The sequence below is a fragment of the Bos indicus genome, chromosome 7, assembly GCF_029378745.1.
Source record: "Bos indicus isolate NIAB-ARS_2022 breed Sahiwal x Tharparkar chromosome 7, NIAB-ARS_B.indTharparkar_mat_pri_1.0, whole genome shotgun sequence".
NCBI lineage: Eukaryota > Metazoa > Chordata > Mammalia > Artiodactyla > Bovidae > Bos > Bos indicus.
Genome location: NC_091766.1, coordinates 6,872,909 through 6,896,026, shown reverse-complemented (window position 1 = coordinate 6,896,026; position 23,118 = coordinate 6,872,909). Strand labels below are relative to the sequence as shown.

The 23,118-nt window shown below is 54.8% G+C and overlaps 1 protein-coding gene across 1 annotated transcript; it reads left to right on the top strand.

Moving 5' to 3' along the window:
- The first annotated feature begins 1,641 nt into the window (after positions 1 to 1,641).
- On the top strand, positions 1,642 to 22,177 carry RAB8A (RAB8A, member RAS oncogene family). Its single transcript, XM_019963934.2, has 8 exons — positions 1,642 to 1,798; positions 7,088 to 7,148; positions 9,387 to 9,447; positions 13,540 to 13,617; positions 15,842 to 15,931; positions 16,491 to 16,556; positions 18,066 to 18,116; positions 20,823 to 22,177. Exons 1-8 carry the CDS (start codon positions 1,675 to 1,677, stop codon positions 20,913 to 20,915), a joined length of 624 nt encoding a protein of 207 aa, XP_019819493.1. The 5' UTR covers positions 1,642 to 1,674; the 3' UTR covers positions 20,916 to 22,177.
- Positions 22,178 to 23,118: the final 941 nt, after the last annotated feature.

Here is a 23,118-nt window from a genome sequence, read left to right as displayed (position 1 = left end):
AGTCGTGTCCGACTCTTTGCGACCCCGTGGACTGTAGCCCGCTAGGCTCCTCTGTCCATGGGATTCTCCAGGCAAGAATACTGGAGTGGATTGCCATTTCCTTCTCCAGGGGATCTCCCCAACCCAAGGATCGAACCCGGGTCTCCTGCATTGCAGGCAGACGCTTTATCCTCTGAGCCACCAGGGAAGCCCTGCAAGTGGTATGGCTCATCTCAATGGTGCAGGAAAACATCGTGATCAAGACCTCAGCCTCCAGACTTCCCTGGCGATCCAGTGGTTAAGAATCTGCACTCCCACTGCAGAGGCATACCCGGTCAGGGATCTAAGGTCTACACATGCGACATGTACGTGTGTGTGTGTGTGTTAGTCGCTTAAGTCGTGTCCGACTCTGTGCAAGCCCATGGACTGTAGCCCTCCAGGCTCCTCTGTCCACGGGGATTCTCCAGGCAAGAATGCTGGAGTGGGTTGGCATTTCCTCCTCCAGGGGATCTTCCCCACCCAGCAATCGAACTCAGGTCTCCCGCATTGCAGGCAGATTCTTTACCATTTGAGCAACATAGTGCAGACAAAAAAAAGACCTCAACCTCTGAAGCTGATCCCTTTGAGTTCAAAATCCAGCCTACCTGGTTAAGACCGTGGGAAAGTCATTTAACCTATTTGGCCTCGGTTTCCTCATCATAAAATGGGGGGACGACAATAATACCTACCTCAGTGGGTTGGGGTGGGGATAAAACACTATGTAAATGCTGACAACACTGGCAGGCACAGAACCAACGCCCGTTAAGTATTCCCTATAATTCACACTGTGCTAACTCCTGAGGTTTCCGAAGCCCCCAAGGTGCGCCTCAAAGAGCTGATTGGTTTGCCGCAGGCGAGGCTCCAGGGTAAGACTTAGATAACTTCTAAACAGGTTTGTGGGCCCGTCCTGAGGAGTCCTGCGGGCCTCAGGGCGCAGCTTGGTGAATGAAGTCTGGGTATCTCTAGGTAGGTCCCCTGGCCAGCGCCGAGGTCCCTCAGCAGGTCTCAAGGGGACCTCGCTTCGACTATGACGGCGCCCCTGCTCTCCTTTGCTCTTTGGCTCCCCTGGAACGACGCACACGCCTCCACACCGCACCACCACAGCCACGCTGCCTCCCAACACTTGTCCGGGCACCAACTGAGGCTGCGCGGGTCTTGGAGCGCGGGCTCCACAGACCCCACGCGCGTGCGCCCTCTGCTGGCGCCAACGGTCTTCCCGGCGCGCGTGCGCACAAGCTCCAGACCGGCCCCTGGTTTGAGGGCGCGCGGAGCCGTTGACCAAGCTCTCGGCTTATCCCCATCCCATCGCGGGGCGGGGCCGCCCCAGAGTGGAGGGAAGAAGGCGGGGACGGGGGATGCCACGCCTCCTCCCTGTCCGTATTTGAAGTTCCTTGACGTCTCACCGCTGGCCAATCGCAGCCCGCCTTGTCCTGAGCGCCGGCCAATGAACGGCGCGTTTGGGTCGCTTCCGGCTCTGCGCCCAGTTCGCCTTTTCCCCACGTCTTCCCGAGGCGGGCGGGGTGCGGGGGCTGGCGTCGGCCGCGGTGACGCGCGTCGGGCCAGGAGCCAATCGGGGGCGGGATCCGCGCTGATGGACGGGGCTAGCGGCCAGTGGCGAGGCGCTAGCAGCACTTCCCGTCGGGGAGAGAGTGTAATATGGCGAAGACCTACGATTACCTGTTCAAGCTGCTGCTGATCGGGGACTCGGGGGTGGGGAAGACCTGTGTCCTGTTCCGCTTCTCCGAGGACGCCTTCAACTCCACTTTCATCTCCACCATAGGTAGCGGGGCTGGGGAGCGGCCGGGGGCGCGAGAGGCCCGGGCCGGGCGCGCCCCTGAGGAGCTGGGGCTGAGGGAGCGGCCGGGCGGGATGGACCAGGGATCTCAGAGGATCAAAGGGAGGCAGAGGGTTAAAGAGCAGTCGCCTGCATCATCGTTTGGGGGTTCCCCGGACATGGGAGGGAGTGGGGACCAGGTGCCCATTTTGCAGATGGGAAGACTGAGGCCCCAACCCTCAGCCTGCTCAGAGAGTATATGTCCTGGTTGAGGTCTTGGCCCCCGTCGTCTTGTTCGGTCTTTGCAGCAGCCCTTGAAGAAGTTTTTGGTTTCCTCGTCTTACTAATTGGAAACAGGCATGGAGAATAGGGACAGCGACAAGTGACATCTGATCTTATTACGCATTTACTGTGTGCCAGGCTCTTTATGGTGCATTATCACACTTCCGAATGCTCTGAATTAGGTGCTGTTATTAGTTCATTTCACAGATGAGGAATTTGAGGCTCACAGAGGATACTAGACTTGCCTGTGGTCACACCATCTACAGGTGGCAAGGATGGTATTTGTTCCCAGATATGTATGAAAATCCCATGGATGGAGGAGCCTGATAGGCTACAGTCCATGGGGTTGCAAAGAGTCAGACAGGACTGAGCGGCTTCACTTTCACTTTATGTCTGAACCCAGAAATTAAGGCTCAGCCATCCCAGAGAGATGTGAGCACACACCCCCAGGACAAGCACAGCTGATCCATCTCAAAGCCAGGACTCCAACCCAGACATCTCTTCTTTCCTCTGGAATATTCAGGGGTTGCATCCCTCTCCCTGACCTGTTTCCCCCGTGGATGAATTTCTTCTAGAAGGAATGGTAAGAGGGAGTCCAGAGACTTTCCCTGCCCGTGCCCAGCCTTCCATCCCACTCGAGGGTGACAGAAATGGCGATTGATAGCTGTCTGCTCTGGGACCTGTCATCTCGAGGCGGATGCCAGATAAAAGCTTCAGTGAGAAACCAAAATCAGCCGCTGCCACTGACAGCCCTGACTTCCCTATCGCTCGGCCCAGGACACTGGTTGTCACTTTGCAGAACTGCCCTTGCCTGCAGGGGCCAGCCCACATTGTGGTGGAACAGAGTTGTTGCTTCTCAGTTCTGACATCCATGAAAGTGGGGCTGACTTCTCCCCACCCCACAAAAATGACCGTTGTCCGTATGAAAGGGCTTGACCTGAAAGTAACATCCATTAAGCTGATAGCCTGTAAACTATGCAGCCTTGCTGTGGAGTGGGGAACTGGGAGAAAGATCACTAAGCCCAGGAGTTGGGGAAAAAACCTAGGAAATGGGCTTTGCTTTGCCCCTGTGTGCCTTATCTCCCTAATCCCCATAGTGCGCTGCCAATTCCATCTTTGCCTTCTTCCAGAGCTGCACTTTGCAAGACACTTAGCTGCCAAATGGAAAGAGAATGGGACTGGCAGTCATTATTCTGATGTCCAGGTGCTGTTTGCCCTTGAACGAGCACTTCACCTCTCCGAGCCCTGTTTATTCAGTTTGGGAGTGGTGTTTTCTGTTTTGGCCAGTGCCTGGATGGTGGAGGATCAGAGCTGTACAATGAACAGGGGGCTTTCTCCACTATCGGTGGCCATCTAGAGGAAGCACAGTGTCTCCTACCGTGACAGCATCCTTCCCCAGACACAGGTCCTTCTGATTTCCTCCCCTTCACTAACACCAAGGTCAAACTTTGGGGTTTTACCTTTGCACCCCCACCAATCAGGAAGTGATATTCACTCCTGGTAGACTGTGGCTCGCTCTCAGTCCAGACCTCAGTTTCCCAGAGTCAGAACCTTCCTGGTGAGAATTTGGAGGTTGAGTTTTTTGTTTGGTTCTTAATTCTTGACAGGAAAACCCAGTCTAGTCTCTGAGGAGGCCAGCCTCCACTTATAGGTGAGGATGTAACTTGGGCAAGGTCATCTAAGGCAGTGGGCGTGGCACTTAAACCCAGGATCCCGCCCCCCGACCTCAGGATCCTCATTACATGTGTAGCCTTCCTGCTGGCCTCTGTTTTCTAGGAAATTTTAATTCCCTGTGACCTTGAAGGTATGGCCTCATAACTCTTAGGCCTTGTAAAGTTTACACTTCCTAATAAAACTTGGTGTGTTAGTAAAACCCAAGAGGCAGATAGAGTGGTGCTTTGGGTTCTGTTGATTGGGCAGTGCTTCTTGATTTCATACATTCCCATGTATGTGGGCTTTCCTGGTGGCTCAGAAAGTAAAGAATCTGCCTTCAATGCAGGAAACCTGGGTTTGATCCCTGGATGGGGAAGGTCCTCTGGAGAAGGGAATGGCAACCCACTCCGGTATTCTTGCCTGGAGAATCCCGTGAACACAGGAGCCTGGAGGTCGCAAAGAATTGGACACAACTGAGTAACACACACACACACATGTATAACAGGAGCAGAGGATGTTTTAGGAAGACTTTTAGAATGCTTTAAGAAGCCACTTGCATGTGGCTTAGTCCTGAAATACAGCCTAATGCATAGAGGCGATTGGCACTGGGCATGCCTCTGTATTTTCTTTATAGATTGGGGATTAAGTGGCTGTTCATTTTCTGCCCAGGTTACATTTTGCCAAAGCCTGCTCTCATAAGCTCCATCGATCATTTGTGGTGTGAACTTGGACCCGTGGCTCCTGGAGTTAGCTCTCCCCAGCCTGGCTCAAGCCCTGGCTTCTCCTTAGAGTCCCATTCATTCATTCCTTCAGGGAGGCGGATGATATACGTGTAAGTGCTTGCTAAACCACGCAGCACCACGTAGATCTATTGCTCTTCCTTTTTTTTTTACGCAGCCATCTTTTCCCCAGTGCCTGCTGCACACCAGGCATCAGGCTCAGTGTAGGAGCTGGAGGGGTGACTTGGATGGATCAGGAGGAAGCGGAACTGTTAACTAACTAGGCCTGCAGTCAAAGTTTGTGTGCAGGACTAAGTGATCAGCTTCTAGCAAATACATACTCAACCCCTGCTGCACTTGGTCACTGGAAATGCAATCATAAATAAAGAACACCTGCCCTCCTGGAGCTTATGTTCTGAAGGCCAGTACTCAGATGCAGGCTTACATTCCCTCTCGTCCACAGGACAGCTCCTAAGGCAGGCAAGGATGGAATTAGCATTCCCCTGCAGGGTTCTGGGCTTCCCAGGTGGCTCAGTGGTTGAAGAATGCACCTGCCAATGCAGGAGACGCAAGAGACCAGCTTCAGTCCCCAGATCAGGAAGATCCCCTGGAGGAGGAAATAGTAATTCGCTCCTGTATTCTTGCCTGGAGAATCCCTAAGAGGTATTCTAGCGGGCTATAGTCCGTGGGGTCGGAAAGAGTCCAACCGCAACTGAACATCTGAGCACACACACGTGAACCCTAGGTTCTAAGGGTCAAGCCAGGCCTCAGTCTCAAAGGTTGACAGGTGGAGATTAAATATATAGATATAGATATAGATATAGATTGATTGATTTGGGTGTACCAGGGCTTAATTGTGGCGTGTGAACTCTTAGTTGCTGTGTGTGGGATCTTGTTCCCTGACCAGAGATCCAGCCTGGGTCCCCTGCATTGGGAGTGCAGTCTCAGCCACAGGATACCAGGGAAGTCCCCACAGGTAGAGGTTCAGAACAAACTCCTAGGGGCAGGGACTGGACTTAGCTGTTACTCCTCCACACAGGCCATTCAGATCATCACATTTTGCTCCTAGCGTCATGGAGTGAATAAACAATGTCAGGGGTAATACATGAAGAAGATGAAGCAGGTTGGAGGGGAGAGGATGGTTAGGAAGGCTCCCCGAGGAGGTGACTGGAACAGAGACCTGAGTGAAGGGAGAGGGGAGCCAGGTGGCCATGAAATGAAAGAACATTCCAGGAGGGGAAAGAGCAAACCTAAAAGCCTTGAGGCTGAAACATGCTTGGGCGATGTGGCCAGAGAGGAGGCTGAGAGCCATGGGTTCTGAGGGGGCCAGGTTAGCGCACTTGGGCAACTGTTTTCACTTTATCTTGGGACCAAGGAGTCAGTGGGAAGCCACTGAAAGGTGTTGGGGGAAATTTTTAAACAATCTTATTATGGGAAGTTCCCTGGTGGCCTGGTGGTTAGGATCCCAGGCTTTCATTGCTGTGGCTCATTTCAGTCCCTGGTCGGGAAACTGAGATCCTGCACGTCGTATGGCATGGCCAAAAAAAAAAAAAAAAAAAAAACGTTTTATTGACATATAATTCAACTCACCCATTTAAAGTGTATAAGTCAGTGGCTTCAGACCCATTTACAGAGTTGTACAGCCATCATCACAGTCAATTTGAGAACATTTTCATTATGACAGAAAGACAGCCTACACCCCTCAGCAACCAATAGTCTCCTTTCTGTCACTCTGGATTTGCCGTTTCTGGATGTTTCATGACTGGGATTATATACTATGTGACCTTTCCTGTCCGGCTTCTCTCACTCAGTGTCATATTTCCAGAGTGCATCTGCGTAGCAGCATGTGTCAGGGCTCCATTCCTTTTTATGGCTGAGTAATATTCCTCTGTGGGGACGGACTGTGTTTTGTTTATCCACTCGCGTGCTGGTGAACACTGGAAGGTTTGGAGCCGAGGTTAGCTCAGTGACATGGTTGAGTGTGTGTTTTGGAAGCTCGGGAGGGGATTGAGGGAACAGTGGTGGGAGAGCCTGGAGGGCAGTTAAGAAGGCTGAGAGGTCGCCCTGATGCTGGGGAAAGGGGCCTGGGGCCAGAGGGTGGGAGAGAAGGAGGGCAGGGTCAGGAAGGCTTCTTGGGAGGGGGTCTTTCAGCAGGTTTTGTCAGGCTAACAGGCAGGCAGGTGGGGACCACTCACAGAGAAGGACCTACACGTGTAAATGCCAGCCCTCCATCTGCATCAGGCACATCTCAGGCCCAGCGCCCTTGTGCTTGGAGGGCCAGGTACGGGTGGCGGGAAGTGGGAGGCTCTGGCACCCATTCCATGAGGCCGCCGACCAGGGAAGGGAAGAGAGCAAGGCTTCGGCACCTGAGCTGCCTGGGTTTGCCCGCCAGCCCTGCGCCTCGCCAGCTTCCTTCTGTGCAGCTCCATTCTGTCCTCTGAGCCTCAGCCTCCCCTTCTGTGAGAGGAGAAAGTTCACCAGGCACCTCCAGATTTGTTTGAGGAGTTTAGAGATCCTGCCTGCCCAAGCGCCAGCAGGTGCCCCCGAGACTGTGACTGCACAGGTTGGCAGCACCCACCGCAGATGCAGCTTGGGAGAGAGGCTAACAGTGATGTGCCTTTTTTCTTTTCTTTTCTTTCAGGAATTGACTTTAAAATTAGGACCATAGAGCTCGATGGCAAGAGAATTAAGCTACAGATATGGTAAGCATTGTGGCCTTCATCAGCCCCTCTGCCAGCAAGTGCTTTGAGCTAGAAGCCCCTGGTTCCATGCCCCGCACCACCCGACCATGGCCCTCATCTCTTTGTGCCTAGCCCAAACACTTTGGGCTTTCTTCAGAAGCCACAGGTGAAGGGACTTCCCTGGTGGTCCAGTGGTTAAGACTCTGCACTTCCACTGCACGGGGCATGGGTTCGATCCCTGATCAGACTAAGATCCCACATACCCAGAAACGTGAATGTTAGTCGCTCAGTCGTGTCTGACTCTTTGCGACCCCATGGACTACAGCCCATGAGGCTTCTCTGTCCATGGAAGTCTCCAGGCAAGAATACTGGAGTGCGTTGCCATTCCCTTCTCCAGGGGATCTTCCCTACCCAGGGTTGAACCCAGGTCTCCTGCATTGCAGGCAGATTCTTTACCATCTGAGTCACTAGGGAAGCCCCATATCCCCAGCTATATGGCCAGAAAAGGAAAGGAGGAGCCGACAGAAGCCCCAGGAACGGTGCTTTGCTGGTTGATGGGGCTTAGAGTCAGTGTCCACCCGCTCTGAGGACATAGCCACCAGACCCAGCTCACATGTGGGCACACACTGCGCCTCAGAGCAGCCTGCTCCCCTTGAGCTCTCAGAGAACCCTCGTGGCGGCAGTGAAGGCCGCCAAAATAGCAGGATACGTCTGCCCGGCCTCTCCATGAGCCCATCAGCTTGATGAAGGAGGCCTGACATCACTTCCTCTTTTCTCTCCTGGGGACACCCAGGCCTCTCTTCCTAACATGCAGACCTGAAACCCCAGAACCAAAAATGAGCTGAGGCCAGGCCCAACAGTGAGATCTGTGTCTGTTCGGCTCACCAGGGACTGACTTCCTGTGCTCCATAAAATCAGAATTTGTGAGTCCCCATCACAGATTGTGGTCTGTAGGCTACCGGCCTTGGAAAGGCTGGGCTCAGGTGGTCAGATGTAGGAGAGCCTCAGCCTGCAGCCCCGTCACTCGCAGGGGAAACACAAACCCTGAACCACACAGAGAGAGGTCACGTTGGGGAGGGTAACTCAGTCCTTCCAATCCAGGCACATGCCTGTGTGTGGGATGGGGGCTGTGAGATGGGCTGCGGAGCCCCCTCCCTGCAGCTCATCTCCCCAGCTCAAGTCTCAGATGCTGAGCGCTGCCCCATCTGCCTGGCGGGTCCCCTCAACTTCAGGGGTCTCCACCTCTGAGCCCAACTTCAGAATTGAATTCTGTTTGTGGCCTAACTGATCCTCCTGAGCTCGGGAGGCAGCCGGTCTCTAGCCGCCTCGTAAGTTACAGGCCATTCAGGTTCCTCTATTTTACAACATGTTGGCTCCCTGGCAGCCTCAGTGCCCAAGTTCAAAGGGACACTGCACCAGCAAGGAGGAGTTGTGCTTTCTTTTCCTCCCCTCCTCCTGCTTCTGCTCTTAGCAATCACAGTGGGGTTAATGACTGTCTTAAAACTCTTCTAGAACAGTCGTAAAATCATAACTGATCATAACCGCTAACGTCACCTGCTATTGGCGGCCAAAAGTCAACATGGCCCCAAATCAGGTGTGTCTGTCTGGTCCGGACATGCCGAGCCCTGAGCAGAGGGTGGTGCAGGGTCACAGGAGGAGCCCTGGGCCCAGAGACAAAAGCTGTGGTCTTGTCCTGGCTCTGCCACCGGCCATTTGTCGCCTTCAAACAGGATAATGAATACCCTCCGTGCCAGGAGCTGGCTGGGCAGGGGCATATCTGACCCAGGTGTCGCCACCGTACCCACAAGGAAGGCCTTTCCCCCGGGGTCTCCACCAAGATGGTGAGCATGGAGCTGCTTCCTGAGCTTCTCGGGGCTCCTCTAACTCAGCCTACCAAGGAGGGCTGTGTCCCCCTGCCACCTGACCAGCCCCTTCCACACACCTGGCCCCAGATTTTCAGATAATACCATCCAACCTTGGCTCTTCTGGGGCCCATAAACCCTGGGGGAAATCCCCAGGAAGACAGGGTATGGAAGAGGAGTCATTCTGCCATATCCCTGGCCAGGAGACGTCAGACAGCTGCCCTGGCCGTGGTTTCTTTCTCTAATGATGGGGGGCAGTGCCCCACAGCAGAGTAATGAATCAGGAGCTGATGGCCCATGAGAAAGCTGGCTGTCCGTCCTGGGTAAATGCCCCTCATTCTCACTGTGATGATTGTTCTGCATCACTGCTAATATCCCTTCTCCTTCTCATCGTTAGGGACACAGCTGGTCAGGAACGGTTTCGGACGATCACAACGGCCTACTACAGGGGTGCAATGGTATGTATTGGTTTGCGTGGGGTTTGAGGCTTTTTTTTTTTCAAGTCAAGTGAACATCTCGTCCTTAGACACTGATACCTGAAGTTTCTGAAGAGCCCATGGTCTGGCTTCTCAGGGGTCCTTGGTTCCAGGTTAGTTTTAGGAAAAGGCTCTGTGCCCCACCTCCACCCCCTTGTCCATGCATCCCCTTCCAGCTCCAGAGACAATGCAGGGTTCAAGGAAACCTAATTCCCCAGGAATGAAGGAAGACACAGGAAGCCGGTTCTTCCAGGTAAGGTCAGGTAAATCAGAGCTGGCATGCCCCAACGCTGAGGAGCGCTCACGTGGCCCACGTCAGTCTCTGTGGAATTTGCTACCGAAAACTTGAAGATCTTCCAGGAGCCGACTCGCTCTGGGTTGTTGTCTGTTATATCTGCTTCCTGGGCCTGAGGCGGAATGAGGCGACTGGGGACACTCACTCTTCATCCATCAGATATTTTCACCAAGCACCTTCTCTAGGCCAGGCCCAAATCAGATGCAGAGAGCAACCTGGCCTGGGCCAGGGTCCTGTCCTCAGGATCTCCAAGCAGGTCCTGCACCTGTGAGGAGTGTATACAAAGCAGGGTGCCCAGGGGCTGCGGGGAGTGGGAGGAAGGTTCACAAGACCTACTCAGCCACCTGGGTTGCTCTCTGAGCACGTTCGCCTTCCTTGGGAAGTGGTACAGAGAACAGGAGTGTCCCAGGCAGTTGTGAGCATAGATGGCCAGTTCCCCGTTTCCAGCTCCAGCTTTGCCCCATCAATCAGCTGCTTAGACCTGTTTCCTCCACTAGGCCGAAAGCTCCAGGAGGGCTGGGCTGCCTCTGGGTCCCCGGCACATGCCCGATACCTGGGACCAAACTGAGGGTGCTAGGAGCTTGGGAATTGCTGGCAGACAGCAGCAATGAATAGAAGCATTAAGTATTTAGAGCATCCCACACAGCATCTGAACATAATAGAAACTCAATCATGTGGGTTGCAACCTTAGTGCTCCTCATTAAAATTAATTTACTAATTTTCCCCTCACCTTGCTGTGCTCTGGTACAGCAGAGGTCTTGGGGCACTTGGGTCCTGGGGGAGCTTTTGCTGTGTGGCCTCAGGCAGACCCTGTCCCTCTCTGGGCTGAAATAATACCCCCACCCACCAGCCACTTACCCCATTCGCCAGACCCTTCTCTGCAGCTGGCAGGGGGCCTAGGTCTTGACCATAAATCCCTGAGTGTAGGTGCCATGATCGTCCCCATTTTACAGATGAGGAGCCTGAGGCTTGGCACCATTTCAGGCCCTGCTTAAATTCACACAGAAGATAAATGTCTGGGCCGGTAGTGAGGGGCTCTTCCCAGCCCTCGTGTCCTCAGCGAGCTCCCGAGAAGGCAGGACTGAGCCATCTGTGAGACCCTGTCCAGCCCCAAGATGACTGTGTCCTCCCAGACCTACGCTAACTCATACGGAAGCTGCCAGCTGGTGTGGCCATTTGAATCTAAATCTGTTAACGTTGGCAACCCAGGCCCTCAGTCGCACCTGCCACACTTCCGGTGCCCCAGAGCCTTGTACAGCCAGGGGTGACCATAAAGGATGGGGCGGGGAGCATTGCCACCGCTGCAGCCCGTCATCACCTTTCCTTTGTCCTTGTGGCACTAGACCCGTGGGTCCGAAGTTTGGGGAGCATCGGACATCCGGTGTCCAGTTGTAAGCTTGCAGTCAGGTCTGGGGAGCTGTGCCCTAACAGGCCAGGAAGAAGCTCACTGGAGCCTTGAGGGGAGCTTCAGGGAGGCCCAGAGATAGAGTGATCCTGTGTTTTTGGTTTCCCTGGTGACTTAGCGGTAAAGATTCCACCTGCCAATGTAGGAGACGCAGGTTCGAGCCCTGGGTCGGGACGATCCCCTGGAGAAGGAAGTGGCAACCCACTTCTTACACAGAAGACTTTTACCTTCTGTAGGAATGTAAAGAGGTCTTCTTGCCTGGAAAATCCCATGGACATAGGAGCCTGGTGGGTTACAGTCCATGTGGTCGCAAAGAGTTGCACATGACTGAGCAACAACAGATGTTTTCCAGGGACTCCTGTGCCTTCCTGATAGAGTTGTATTCATTAACCACCCGCCCCCCCCAAGCCCCTACAGGTAAAAATCTGGGACCTGATTCCAAGGCGCCAACCCAGCAGTGGTGGCTGCAGAATCCTAGGCCATCAGAGGGGCCAGTCCCTGAATAAAGGGGCAGAAAGGCCTCCCAAGCCTGTGGTGTTTCTTGCCCCATGGGTAGAGGCCCCAGTGATGCTCGATTCAGTGTCCACCTGCCGGAGTCATCTTCTCACGCTCCCCTTGGCTGGAGCGTGGCGCACATCACAGCCACTAAAAGCTCCTCCAAGTCTTCCTGTCCGCAGTCTCCGTTTAGCCTCTGCAAGAGACCACTGAACGAGGGTTCCCAGGTGGCATTTTTGAGAAGTCGTGGCTGTGGCGGGCTATACGGCCACTTACATAGCCTCACAGTCACAACGGGGACTGGGAATTGCAGTGGCTTGCTTGCCCTCTCTGTGGTTTTGTCACAGCCTCGCCCTGTGGTTATCTGCCCAGGACACATGGCCCGCGTTCTTACTCTGCAAATTCAGGCGGCCTTAGAGACATCTTGGCCAGCACCAGAGCTTGTGAACAGAGGGTTTAGGCCCCTGGAGCAGGTTGTGCTTGTTTAGTTACTAAGTCGTGTCTGACTCTTTGCAACCCCATGGGCTGTAGCCCACCAGGCTCCTCAGTCCATTGGATTCTCCAGGCAGGAATACTGGAGTGGGTTGCCATTTCCTTCTCTGGGGGATATTCCTGGCCCAGGGATCAAACCCACGTCCCCTGCATTGCGTCGCAGGCAGGTTCTCTACCACTGACCCCCACCCAGGGAACCATGTAACGTGATGGAATGGAGTGGGCCTGGCCTCGGCAGGACAGCTGGGGCCATGTGCCTCGGAACCCAGGGGCTGAGCCTCACGGGGCCGGAGATCCTGTTGCAGGCTGGCTCACCACGTGCCCTGTGGGGATGTCCAGGGCGGCAGGGGGCCTGTCACAGGGTGGCCGTGAGCACTGCTGGATCCTGTGGAGGGTCCAAGGCGGTTCCTGTCATCAGCTGCATTAGAGCCGGGTTGGAATCATAAAGGTCACTTCTCTCTGTACTTCAGTTTTCTCTTTTATCAAGTAGGGTATTTGTCCTTCTTGGCGATGGCAGATTGTAGGCTCAAGCGAAGGCGGGTTCACTTTGCAGCTGTTTCAGAACCCATGGACCATCTCCCAGTTGCTCACACGTTGGTTACAGAACCACAGAGGCCTCAGCGTTGTCTGCCCCAGGGCTTAAAGCCAGCCCAGTAACGGTGGGGTTGCTGGAAGGCACATGGGCATCAGGGTTTGTCCCCCTAGGCTTAGACTCCAGTTGGGTCCTTTACTTTCTCATGTGTCCAGAGAGAGGGACCTAGCCCCCCTCCCCCCGCTCCCACTTGCAGCCTCAGGGTCCCCGTTCTCACAGTGGGGACAGTGGGGCACCCGACCCAAGCCTGTGGGTCTCAGGGAGACTCTATTACAGTGCCCAGCTCATGGTGGGCACCAGATGAGGGGTGATGCTGGGATAAACAGAGGAGGCGGCCCTGGCTGAGTCTAGGAGAAGGCTCGGCAGGGTGCGTGCAGGGTGAGTGGGTGTGGAAGAGGCCGAGCATCGCCAAGGGTGGCAAGAGGGGGGGCACAGTGGGCATCAGGACCACGGAGCACAGTCTGTAGAGCAGGGGCTGCAGGAGGCAAGGTTGGGAGGCCAGCCACTGGGACCTCGCTGGCTGCCAAGGCATGCGAGCTTGTGTTTTTCCTGCCTGCAGGGCTCCTCTGTAAGCATGAGGGTCGTAGTGTCTGGGCTTCTGAGGAAGGGTCACATTGGTGGCCAAGGAACAGGACTAGAGCCTGCGCCACCAGGGGGAGGCTGGTGCCTGAGCCCAGCAGAAGGAAGGGTCCGGGAGGGTGTCCTGTCGGGTCCCTGCTGCCCGCCTCCTGGGTCCTCCCTCCGAGAGAGCTTGCAGCTTGTCCAGAGCCTGTGTGTCTGTCTCCCCCTGCTCAGGGCATCATGCTGGTCTACGACATCACCAACGAGAAGTCCTTTGATAACATCCGGAACTGGATTCGGAACATTGAAGAGGTAAGTCTCCAGGAGCGCCCTGGTTTACCCATGAGATCCCTGAGCACAGAGGCACCTCGAAGTAACTCACTAGGAACAAAGAGGGACGGGAATCCACACAGTCGACCCCAGAAACCACCCAAGTGTGGCTTCGTCACAGAGCAGCCCCGAGAGCCCGTTCCGCCAGCCGGGCTGTCTGGTTTGGGCAGCCCCAGATCAAGGAAGAAGGATACCCAGGCCCCGTGAGCACTCTGCTTTCTAGAGAAGGAAAGGTCTCGAAGTGGCGTGACCTTTGTACCTGGAGGGTGTGGTGAGGGCATGTCAGGCCAGACTTTGAGCTGCCACGGAGCGGGCTGTGAGCTGAGAGGAGGGACCCATGCTCAGGCCGACCGTGCTGGCCCCGCAGCAGCCCGTGGGAGGAGACCTTGAGCCCCAAGGGAAGAGAACCCCAGGCCCCCCTTCCTGCCCCACTGGTCCCAAAACCAGTGTGGTCATCTTCCTGCTCTCCAAAGAGCTTGCCCTCACCCCAAAGCCTCCCCCAATGACAAACTTGTGGCTTTTGATGACTCACCGGGTGAGGCTTCCGATCTGAGAATTTCATGCACCTGTGAAGCCAGGGCTGAAGGTCCCAGCACGGTCGGCACCTGTGGACAGGTGCTCTGGGCTGAGGACCCCGTGTGTGCTGGCAGGCAGGGGCTGCAGCCTCTGGAAGCTCTCCATTCTGGCCAGTAGGCAAGAGCCTTCCAGTTAGTTGGACGTTTGGGAGCAGCAGAGGGCGTTTTTCTGAGGCCAGATCTGAGCTACAGCAAGAAGAACCTTTTCATTTTTTAAAAAAGTGTATTTACTTATTTACCTAAAGCAATAACGTTAAACCGTTCTGTGCTCGAACGAAAAAACACACACACTTTTTGAAAAAAGAACTGTATTTTTGAGAACAGAAAGGTTCTGTTTTCTTTAGTCACCTTTGACCCACTTTTTAAAGGTAAGAAACATTATCACTTCATTTATAACACCAAAATGGAGACCCAGGGTCAGAGTGGTGAAAAGCGACACTGTCAGTGGTGGCAGAGCTGAGGTTCAGACCCTCCTCTGTTTTTCTGATGTCTCTGATTTAAAGTGAGTAACCATGAAGTCAGCCCACTCTTTTTTTCCCTCCTTGAGAAACTAGATAGGCTTGATCGTGGGTCTGGATAACTTTCCATTTCCTGTACTTTAGGGACCTTTTGAAATCCTCCTGTAATAGTTTGCACGCTGGTGTATCTCTAAGGGCCTCTCATGGCCTAATCCTTCAGGAAGTGAGGCCCACTGTGGATTGTAGAGGAGAGATGGAACAAGGAACCATTGTCAGGCGTGAAGTGAAAGTGAAAGTCACTCAGTCATATCTGACTCTTTGCGACACCATGGACTGTAGCCTGCCAGGCTCTTCTGTCCATGGAATTCTCCAGGCCAGAATTCTGGAGTGAGTAGCCATTCCCTTCTCCAGGGGATCTTCCCAGCCCAGGAATTGAACCCAGGTCTCCCACTTTGCAGGTGGATTCTTTACAGTCTGAGCTATCAGGGAAGCCCAAGAACACTGGAATGGGTAGCCTATCCCTTCTCCAGCGGATCTTCCCAACCCAGGAATTGAACTGGGGTCTCCTGCTTTACATACAAATTATTTACCAGCTGAGCTACCAGGGAAGCCCTTTCAGGCATGAGTGCAGAGTTAAGGAAACACCCTTAAGGCAGAGCACCCAGGGCTGGTGACTGCCAAGGGCTAGGACCACCCCGGGCACAGCCTGTGTCTGGAGCCCAAAACAAGGGGAGCTGGAGCCAGGCAGACAGTCCTAGGACAGCAGCTGACGCCTCTAGCAGGGGAGCCAGGGAAGGAGAGAGGCAAGCAGGGGTCAGGACCTGGTCGCTTGCCTCCCATAGGAGGTCACTTGCCTCCCATAGGCCAGACACCGCCAGGAGTCCAAGGACAAGCACGGTAACCTGGTTGATGCAGCCCATAGAGAAGGCGTCCTTGGCCGCCAGAAAGCGTGCGCTTGGTCGGGGTGGCAGGCAGAACCCTGTGCTCGGCCCTGGCACTGGCTCTCAGACACGGGACAGGCCCCTCGCCCTCTCTGAGCTGCAGCCTGCCCTGTGTTTGGGGCGTGTCCAGCCGTCCGGGCCACGCCACTCTGGCCTTGGACACGGGTTGGCAGTGGGCCTACAGTCCAGTCTGCCTCACCCCTCCCCTCCCCCACCTGCCCCTCCTCCCCAGCACGCCTCTGCAGACGTCGAAAAGATGATCCTTGGGAACAAGTGCGACGTGAATGACAAGAGACAAGTTTCCAAGGAACGGGGAGAAAAGGTGGGTGTGGTGACCAGTGTGGGCCTGGCACTGCCAGATGCTGTGGGGCAGAGGGACCTCAGGGTCTAGAGTTTCCTGCACGGAGGCCAGCCCTGCCCTGCCCCAGATGGGCCCCCTGATGGGGTTGGGGGGCAGGCTTTAGAAGGGGAGAATCCCTCACCATCTTTATGAACGAAGGTGACCCACCCTCCCGGGATGCTAGGCTTCGCTAAGGCACACAGTGGAGTCGGATGTCAGTGGGCATGTGCCGTGGGAAGGGAAGGTGGGACGCACGTGCCTAGCCAGGCTTCACCTAAAGATTGAAAGCAGCGAGGGCTTCCTGGCGTGCCCTGCTGCCCCCACCCCACATCGCGTGAGTCCCCGTGAGGCCGGAGGGGCAGAGGACAGAGCCACGGTTTGAGCCAGGCCCCGCAACCCTCCTGCCAGGGACGCTCACCACTTGCTCTCCGCCGTCCCCAGCTGGAGGGCGTAGGCCCCCCTCACTGTTACCCACTTACGTGCTGTTTGGGGGTCAAAGCCCAGCGGCTGATGTTCACATGTGTGTCTCCCTCCCTCCCAGCTGGCCCTGGACTATGGAATCAAGTTCATGGAGACAAGCGCAAAGGCCAACATCAACGTGGAGAACGTGAGTCCCAGGCTCGCAGCACCAGCCCCTTTGGGCCGAGGTTCAGATAGTACCCTCCAAGGAGGCTCTGTCTCGGGGACCGGCCACAGGCTCCCGCGGCCTCTAGACTGATGACCGAGAGGTTCTCCTTGAGCAGCAGCACGTGCCAGGCCCCTTGCAAGGCCCAAGCAGTCTGGGGAAATCGCCCCCTTGTTCTGACACCAGCAGGGGCTGGTCCCAGCTGGGTACCTGGGACAGGATCTCACTGGCTCTCGGGCCACGCTCGGGGAGCAGGCGCGGTTTTGTGGGTGGGGGGACCGAGGCGCAGAGAGTGCTCCAGCGACCGGCGCCCAGCCCCGCCTCCGGGTGCGTGCTTTCATTCACAGCGCCCGCCCATCCAGAGCAGGGGCCCTGCCAAGACTTGGCCAAGGCAGGCCTTCCTCTCTGCTCCACCAGCCCTGTAGCTCCCCTGCCTTCTGCTGCATTTTACCACTTCTGAGATCTTTCCAGAATGGATCTTCCACGCCACTCCCGACCTCAGCCACCTACAAGAGGCACAGAAGGCCGTCCCCAGCTGGCCCAGCCAATGTGTGTCGCCCATGACTCAGGCCTCACCCACCTCTCTCTGTCCCTGGCCCCCTGGGCGGTGCCCTCCTCCAAGCCTTCTGTGGTCCCGTCCCCCTTCCCTTTCCCATTAGGGACAAGCCTATGCAGCCCCTCCCCCAGGAGGCCTGTGCCATCCCCCAGGCCCTTAGGCCCACCACTTTGGGGATCCCCAGCACCCCGAGACCCTCTCCACAGCAGAACTTGACCACATCAACGAGTCTTCGGTGAGACTCTGCCTCTCCCCAGACCAGGAGCCCCTCAACAGCACATGCTAAGGCTGATTCGTCCCTGTATTAGGCCTGGGGCAGGGCTGGTGCCAGAGTGGGGTTTGGAAGTGTTGCCCAGATGAGGGAAGGGAGGAAATAAATGGTCAGGAGACTGGGACCAGCAGCAGCCTAGGGCCAGGTCAGCTCGAGCCTTCACCCATCCTGGGAAGATGAACCTTTGACCCTACCTACCAGGCCTTTCAGGGCAGCAACCCAGAATGAAGCTTGTTTGGCCAGGGAGCCAGCCACTTGTCTTTATGCCCTGCCTCTGACTGTTAGAAGCAGGGCAGAGCAGGCAGACAGAGCACAGGGGTCGAGGACGAGAGCTCAAGGAGTCAATGAGCCACTGGCTGCCTTGGGACAAGTCACGTGGCCCCCTCCAAGCCTCAGTTTCCTGTCTCACCAGTCAAGGGTGATCCCACCTCCCAGGATCATTGGCTCAGGGGAAGTGGTGGTCTGGGTGAGGGGGGTATCCCTGCAGTGACAGGAGATAGATGGGGATGGACAGGTGAGCCCCATGCCTGGGTCTCTGCCCTAACACTGTTACACGCACTGGCTCCACCGTTGAGCCACACGCATTGCGTGGCAGAGGCCAGGAGCCAGCCAGCCCCCATCTGCCTCCCACCCCCAGGGTGCTAACTGTGTGCTTACTCCACAGGCATTTTACACTCTCGCCAGAGACATCAAAGCAAAAATGGATAAAAAATTGGTGAGTGGGTGTCCCTGTTGGAACGGGCCAGCATCGCCACCAGTGGTGTGATGCGTCCCTGGGCCCGGCCCTGCTTCTGAGGGCTGCACCTAGTAGGGCATCGCTAGGAAGGGGGGCGAGTTAGCAGGTGGGGTGGGGCATCCACCCTGAGCTTGCTCATCAGCTTCATGTTTTTTTCACGAATGGCATAGTTGTTTTTGTTGTTTTTAATTTATTTATTGTATCATTTATTTGGCTGCACTGGTCTTGGTTGCAGAGTTGGGGGCTGGCTTCTCTTGTTGTGGGTCACGGGCTCTAGGCTCGAGGGCTTCAGTAGTTGCAACGAGCGGGCTCGGTAGTGGTGCACGGGCTTAGTTGCTCCACAGCATGTGGCATCTTCCCAGATGGGAGATCGAAGCCGTGTCCCCTGCTTTGGCGGGCGGATTCGTATCACTGTGCCACGAGGGAAGTCTGTCATAAGCTTCATCTTTCCTCTGGCCGAGAGCTACTCAGTAGCACCCACTGCTCACTAAGCCCACCAGCTGGCTGGGGACACACGGCCCTTTCCTCCCCTCTCAGGAGCCAAGCATGCAGGAAGATGGAGGGCCTCCTGCAGAAAAACCCGCCAGGCAGGCTTAGAACCACAGTCTACCCAGTAGCAAGGCCCCCAAGCAAGGCTTGTGTCTTGACAGCTGCTGGTTTTCCATCCTGACAAGTCTGGCAAGTTGATAGGCTTTTTCCTTCCAGCCTCAGTCTGCAAATTGTGGCAACCTTCGGTGCATCCCAGGGCTCTGAGGCTTCTACGAGGTTCTGCCTGAGTCCTTCCCCATGCACCCTTTGATTCATCTCCAGCTTGTTGGTTTACCACACGAGCAGTTTCATGGTCCCAAAGCGTCACTCATGCTTTCTTGGTGGGGTCTGAATGCTGAACTGTGTTTTGGGCATGTTCAGCACCTACATGCTGTCGTGAGTCTTGCTCCAGGGCCTCTGTTTCAGGAACCATTCTTTTCCTGCCGAGTAATGCTTCCTATTGTCTGATACAAAAGCTTGAAGCACTCTCTTTATGACCCATTCTACATCTGGTCATTAATTCTAAGATGCTCTGAATTGAATTGCAGGGCACATGATCGATAGAGTAGCAGCTCTTTAGCCAAAACAGCAAACAGTCTATGTAAGCCAACGTACTTTTAGAAAAATTTTCTTACGGTTGTAATTTTCTTAGAATGCTTTTCTCTTCAATATAACGGTAAAATTTTGATTCTTAAGCATCGTTCTGACTCACTTGGGCCCACTGGGAGTTACACTGGCCATCATGACAACGCTTTATGCTTTTCTTTTTTTTATTTTATTGTACGATTATTATTTTTTATTTCGGCTGTGCTGGATCTTTGTTGTGGCACGTGGGTTTTTTCTCTAATTTCAGCGCGTAGGCTTCTCTTACGAAGCGTGAGCTCTGGAGTGCACAGGCTTAGTTGTCCCATGGCATGTGGGATCTTAATTCCCTTACCAGGGATCAAACCCACGTTCCCTGCGTTGGAAGGTGGATTCTTAAGCGCTGGCCCACCAGGAACGTCCCTGCCTGTGCTTTTCATCCAGGCCTGTTGGTTGCCTCCTTCCAAGGCATAGATTATGAGATGCTGATGCTCAGTGATAATCTGTGTAATTTCTTTTTTTTTTTTAACTGAGTTGCAAATCACCAACAGTTAAACTCTGTCCAGTTCTTACTACCTTTGTTTATGTTCAGAGTGGCAGTCCCGGATCATTTCCTGTCGGTCTTTTTATTTATTAATGTAATTGACATGGGACATTGTATAAGTTGGGCATTGTTATAACATTCAACAGTTACTGTCGAATAAATTCAGATTTTACCTGAGAGCTGGAAGATGAGAAGAAATTAGCCAAAGAAACAGCACCTGTACCCTTCCAAACATGTCAGAAAAAACAGGATTTCAGATGTCGGGGCTGGCAGGGCCAGATCAGAGGCTTCAGATGCTGGGCAGCAGCACTGATGGGTTTAGAAGGGCTCGAGTTTAGGGTGCGCCTCACCTGCAGCAGGGTGGAGGGCGGACCGTGGGGAGAGGTGGGAGCCGGAGCCTTGGCACAGGGACAGGGAGGCCAGAGGGTGTGAGTGGCAGCGGGACCTGGGACGCAGCACCTCCACATCCCAAGAGGCAGAGCCTTTCGCTGCCCCTCGGCTGCCTCACTGATAGGAGATGGAAAGGAGGGAAGGATGGGTGACTGGAAAGAAGGAAATAGGGGAGAAGAGCGTGAGATGGGTGAATCAGTGGTTGGAAAGATGTTGGAGAGGGTGGATGGGTAGATGAATGAGTGATTGAAGGAATACACAGTTAGAAGGAGCGATGGATGGCTAGTAGATGAAAAGCAGATCTAAGGGGGTTTGAAATTTGAGTTGTCAGTTGGAGGGGACAGCTGGAAGGATTGATGGATGATAAAAGGGGATGGTTGGGATGGTTGGTTGGAAGGAGATGGATGGATGATTGGATGGAAGGGGATGGATGGAAAGAAGGAAGAGGGTATATGGATGATGGATGGGAGGGAGTGGGTGGTTGGATGGAAGGGGATGGATGGATGGTTGGATGGAAGGAAGGAAGGAGACGGGTGGACAGTTGGTTGGAAGGTGACAGATGGATACATTGGCTGGTTGATTGAGGGATGTAGAGCTCATGTTACTTGGCTGTAACCCCAGAAAACCCTTTGTGATTTCAGGAAGGCAACAGCCCCCAGGGGAGCAACCAAGGAGTCAAAATCACCCCGGACCAGCAGAAGAGGAGCAGCTTCTTCCGATGTGTTCTTCTGTGAGGAGTGCCGCCTTACTCTGAGCCTCGCTCGGCCCAGCTGACTGTGCCTGTCCTGAGTGAGCCCCTCACTCAGCCGGGGCCCTCCCCCCTCCAGCACCCCCAGCCGCACCGCGGCCACTGGGCCCACGGCCACCAGAACACAATCGAGAAATCGTTTATTTTAGCAACTGCTCTTTTTCAACTCTGGAGATGGAATGAGTGAAAAGAACTTGCTGTCTTTCCTGCGACGTCCACTGAATGGGTCCACACAGTGTAACTAGAGAGAGAGATGGAGTCGCGGCGTGGCCGTCAGCAGCAGCCCATGCGGCAGGCCACCACCTCTGGGCCTCGAGAGCCAGAGCCCCACTGGGAAGCCCGCCCACCATCCACGTCCCCCTGCGGCAGAAGCGAGGCCCCCAGAGGCTGGCGACCGCTCCCGGAGCGCTCGGCTCCACACGCTGAGCACGATGAGCCACGTCAGGCCGGGAAGCACCCGCCCTGCACATCCGACGCCCGCTGTCAGCTCTTCTCTCAGTTTCTGGACAAGTGACAGAAACCATTATCCCCGGCCCCGCCCTGTTCCCCCCATCCCATCTCATTTTAACTGTCAAACCAAAGGGAAGCACAAATTAAGGAAATCCTGAGGAAAGAAGCATGGCGTGGCCTTTCCTGTTTACAGCCAGGTTTGGTCCCCTGATCCAGCCGGGCCTTGCACTCGGCTGGTAGGTCTCTCCCGCAGCCCCCCTGAGCGCTGAGGGGTCACGTGCGTGCCTCGGGGGCCCCACTCAAGCACCGTCTCCACTCAGCCCGCCCTCCGCCAGGGCGCCCGCTCCTCCTCCTCCTCCTCCTCCTCCCCGTCGTCTCCAAATTGAACGTTCTTGCTAGAGATTTTTATTTTTCCAGATCTGTAGTGTCAGGAGGTGATTCCGTCTTTGATTTACAATGGCAGGCCCAGGTGATCTATCGGGAACACACGCACACCCTTCCCGCCCCGAGAGCTCGGGGTGGCCTGCAGGGCCTGGCTGTAGAGCAGTCTGGGTGGGTTTTCAACTGCCGTCATCGCCAACTGCTGTTTCAACAGCTCTTAAGTTCCTGGAGAGACGGCAGTCAGGACCAGGTCGCCAGGTCAGAGGGGTGTCACCAGGGAGCCTTTCTCTTTCTTTTTTGAATTAAAACCAACATACCAGCAATAGTCTGCTCTCCCCTGGAAATCTCTTTAACCTGCTCTGTTTACGTCGATAAATGCACTTACAGAAAACAAATTAAAGCTCATTTCAAAGCTAACGGATCTTTATGTCCGCATTTTCCGTGTAGGTACACGGATGTGGCCAGACTTGGGTTCACAGGATGCCTGCTATTTAAAATGCAGCCCAGGTCAGCAGGGGCCTCGGGTCTGGACGGGATCAACGTGGAGGCGGCAGGTTAACCCAAGCTGGAGGAGAAGGTAGCCTCAAGCTCTGAGGAGGTGACACAATTATAAGAAGACTGACGGGAAAATAAGCTTTCCAGCACCCCCAAACACACATACACATACAGCATAGGAAAACAGAGCGCTCACTGCCAGCATCGTGCCCTCTACTGAGCCCACTGTGTCCACATTTACCCTGCCATGCCACCAAGCTTCTCTTGGTCCTGCTGACACCTTTTTTGCCAAGCTGAGCACTCCACTGTGAGCTCCCTCCCTCACCTATCAGGAGATCCTGCTTCAGACCCCGCTCTCAACCAGGGCTGAGCCTCAGTTCCCTCATCTGTAAAGTGGACAGTGTCATGGTCTCCACCTTACGGGATGGCTCTGAAAAGTCCTGAGGGCACATCCCTGGCTTGCTGCTAAGGCCTCTGTCATTATCTGATTCATTACCATTAGCACTGTTAACTTGTCTCCCAAGAGCAAAGCTCACCTCTTGTTTTACATCTTGTCTAACAGGGACAGGTCATCCAAGTTACCAGCTTTGAGCTGTAAAGTATTTGCTCCATTATGCCCCAAGTTTCCATCGGTTGCTCCCACCGAGGTCAGGTGGGATCCTTAAGCTCAGTCCCACCTTGTATCAGCCTCCTGCTCAGAGTCATTATTTTTCCTTGTTTCTAAAGATCTTGATGAGGCGGCAGGTAGAGAATCAGCTTCTCCACTACCATCTCCGCCCCCGTACAGAGACACACGATACCTCGGCTCTTTCTAATAACAGCTTCTGTTGTTGAGTCACCCAGTTGTGTCCGACTCTGTGACC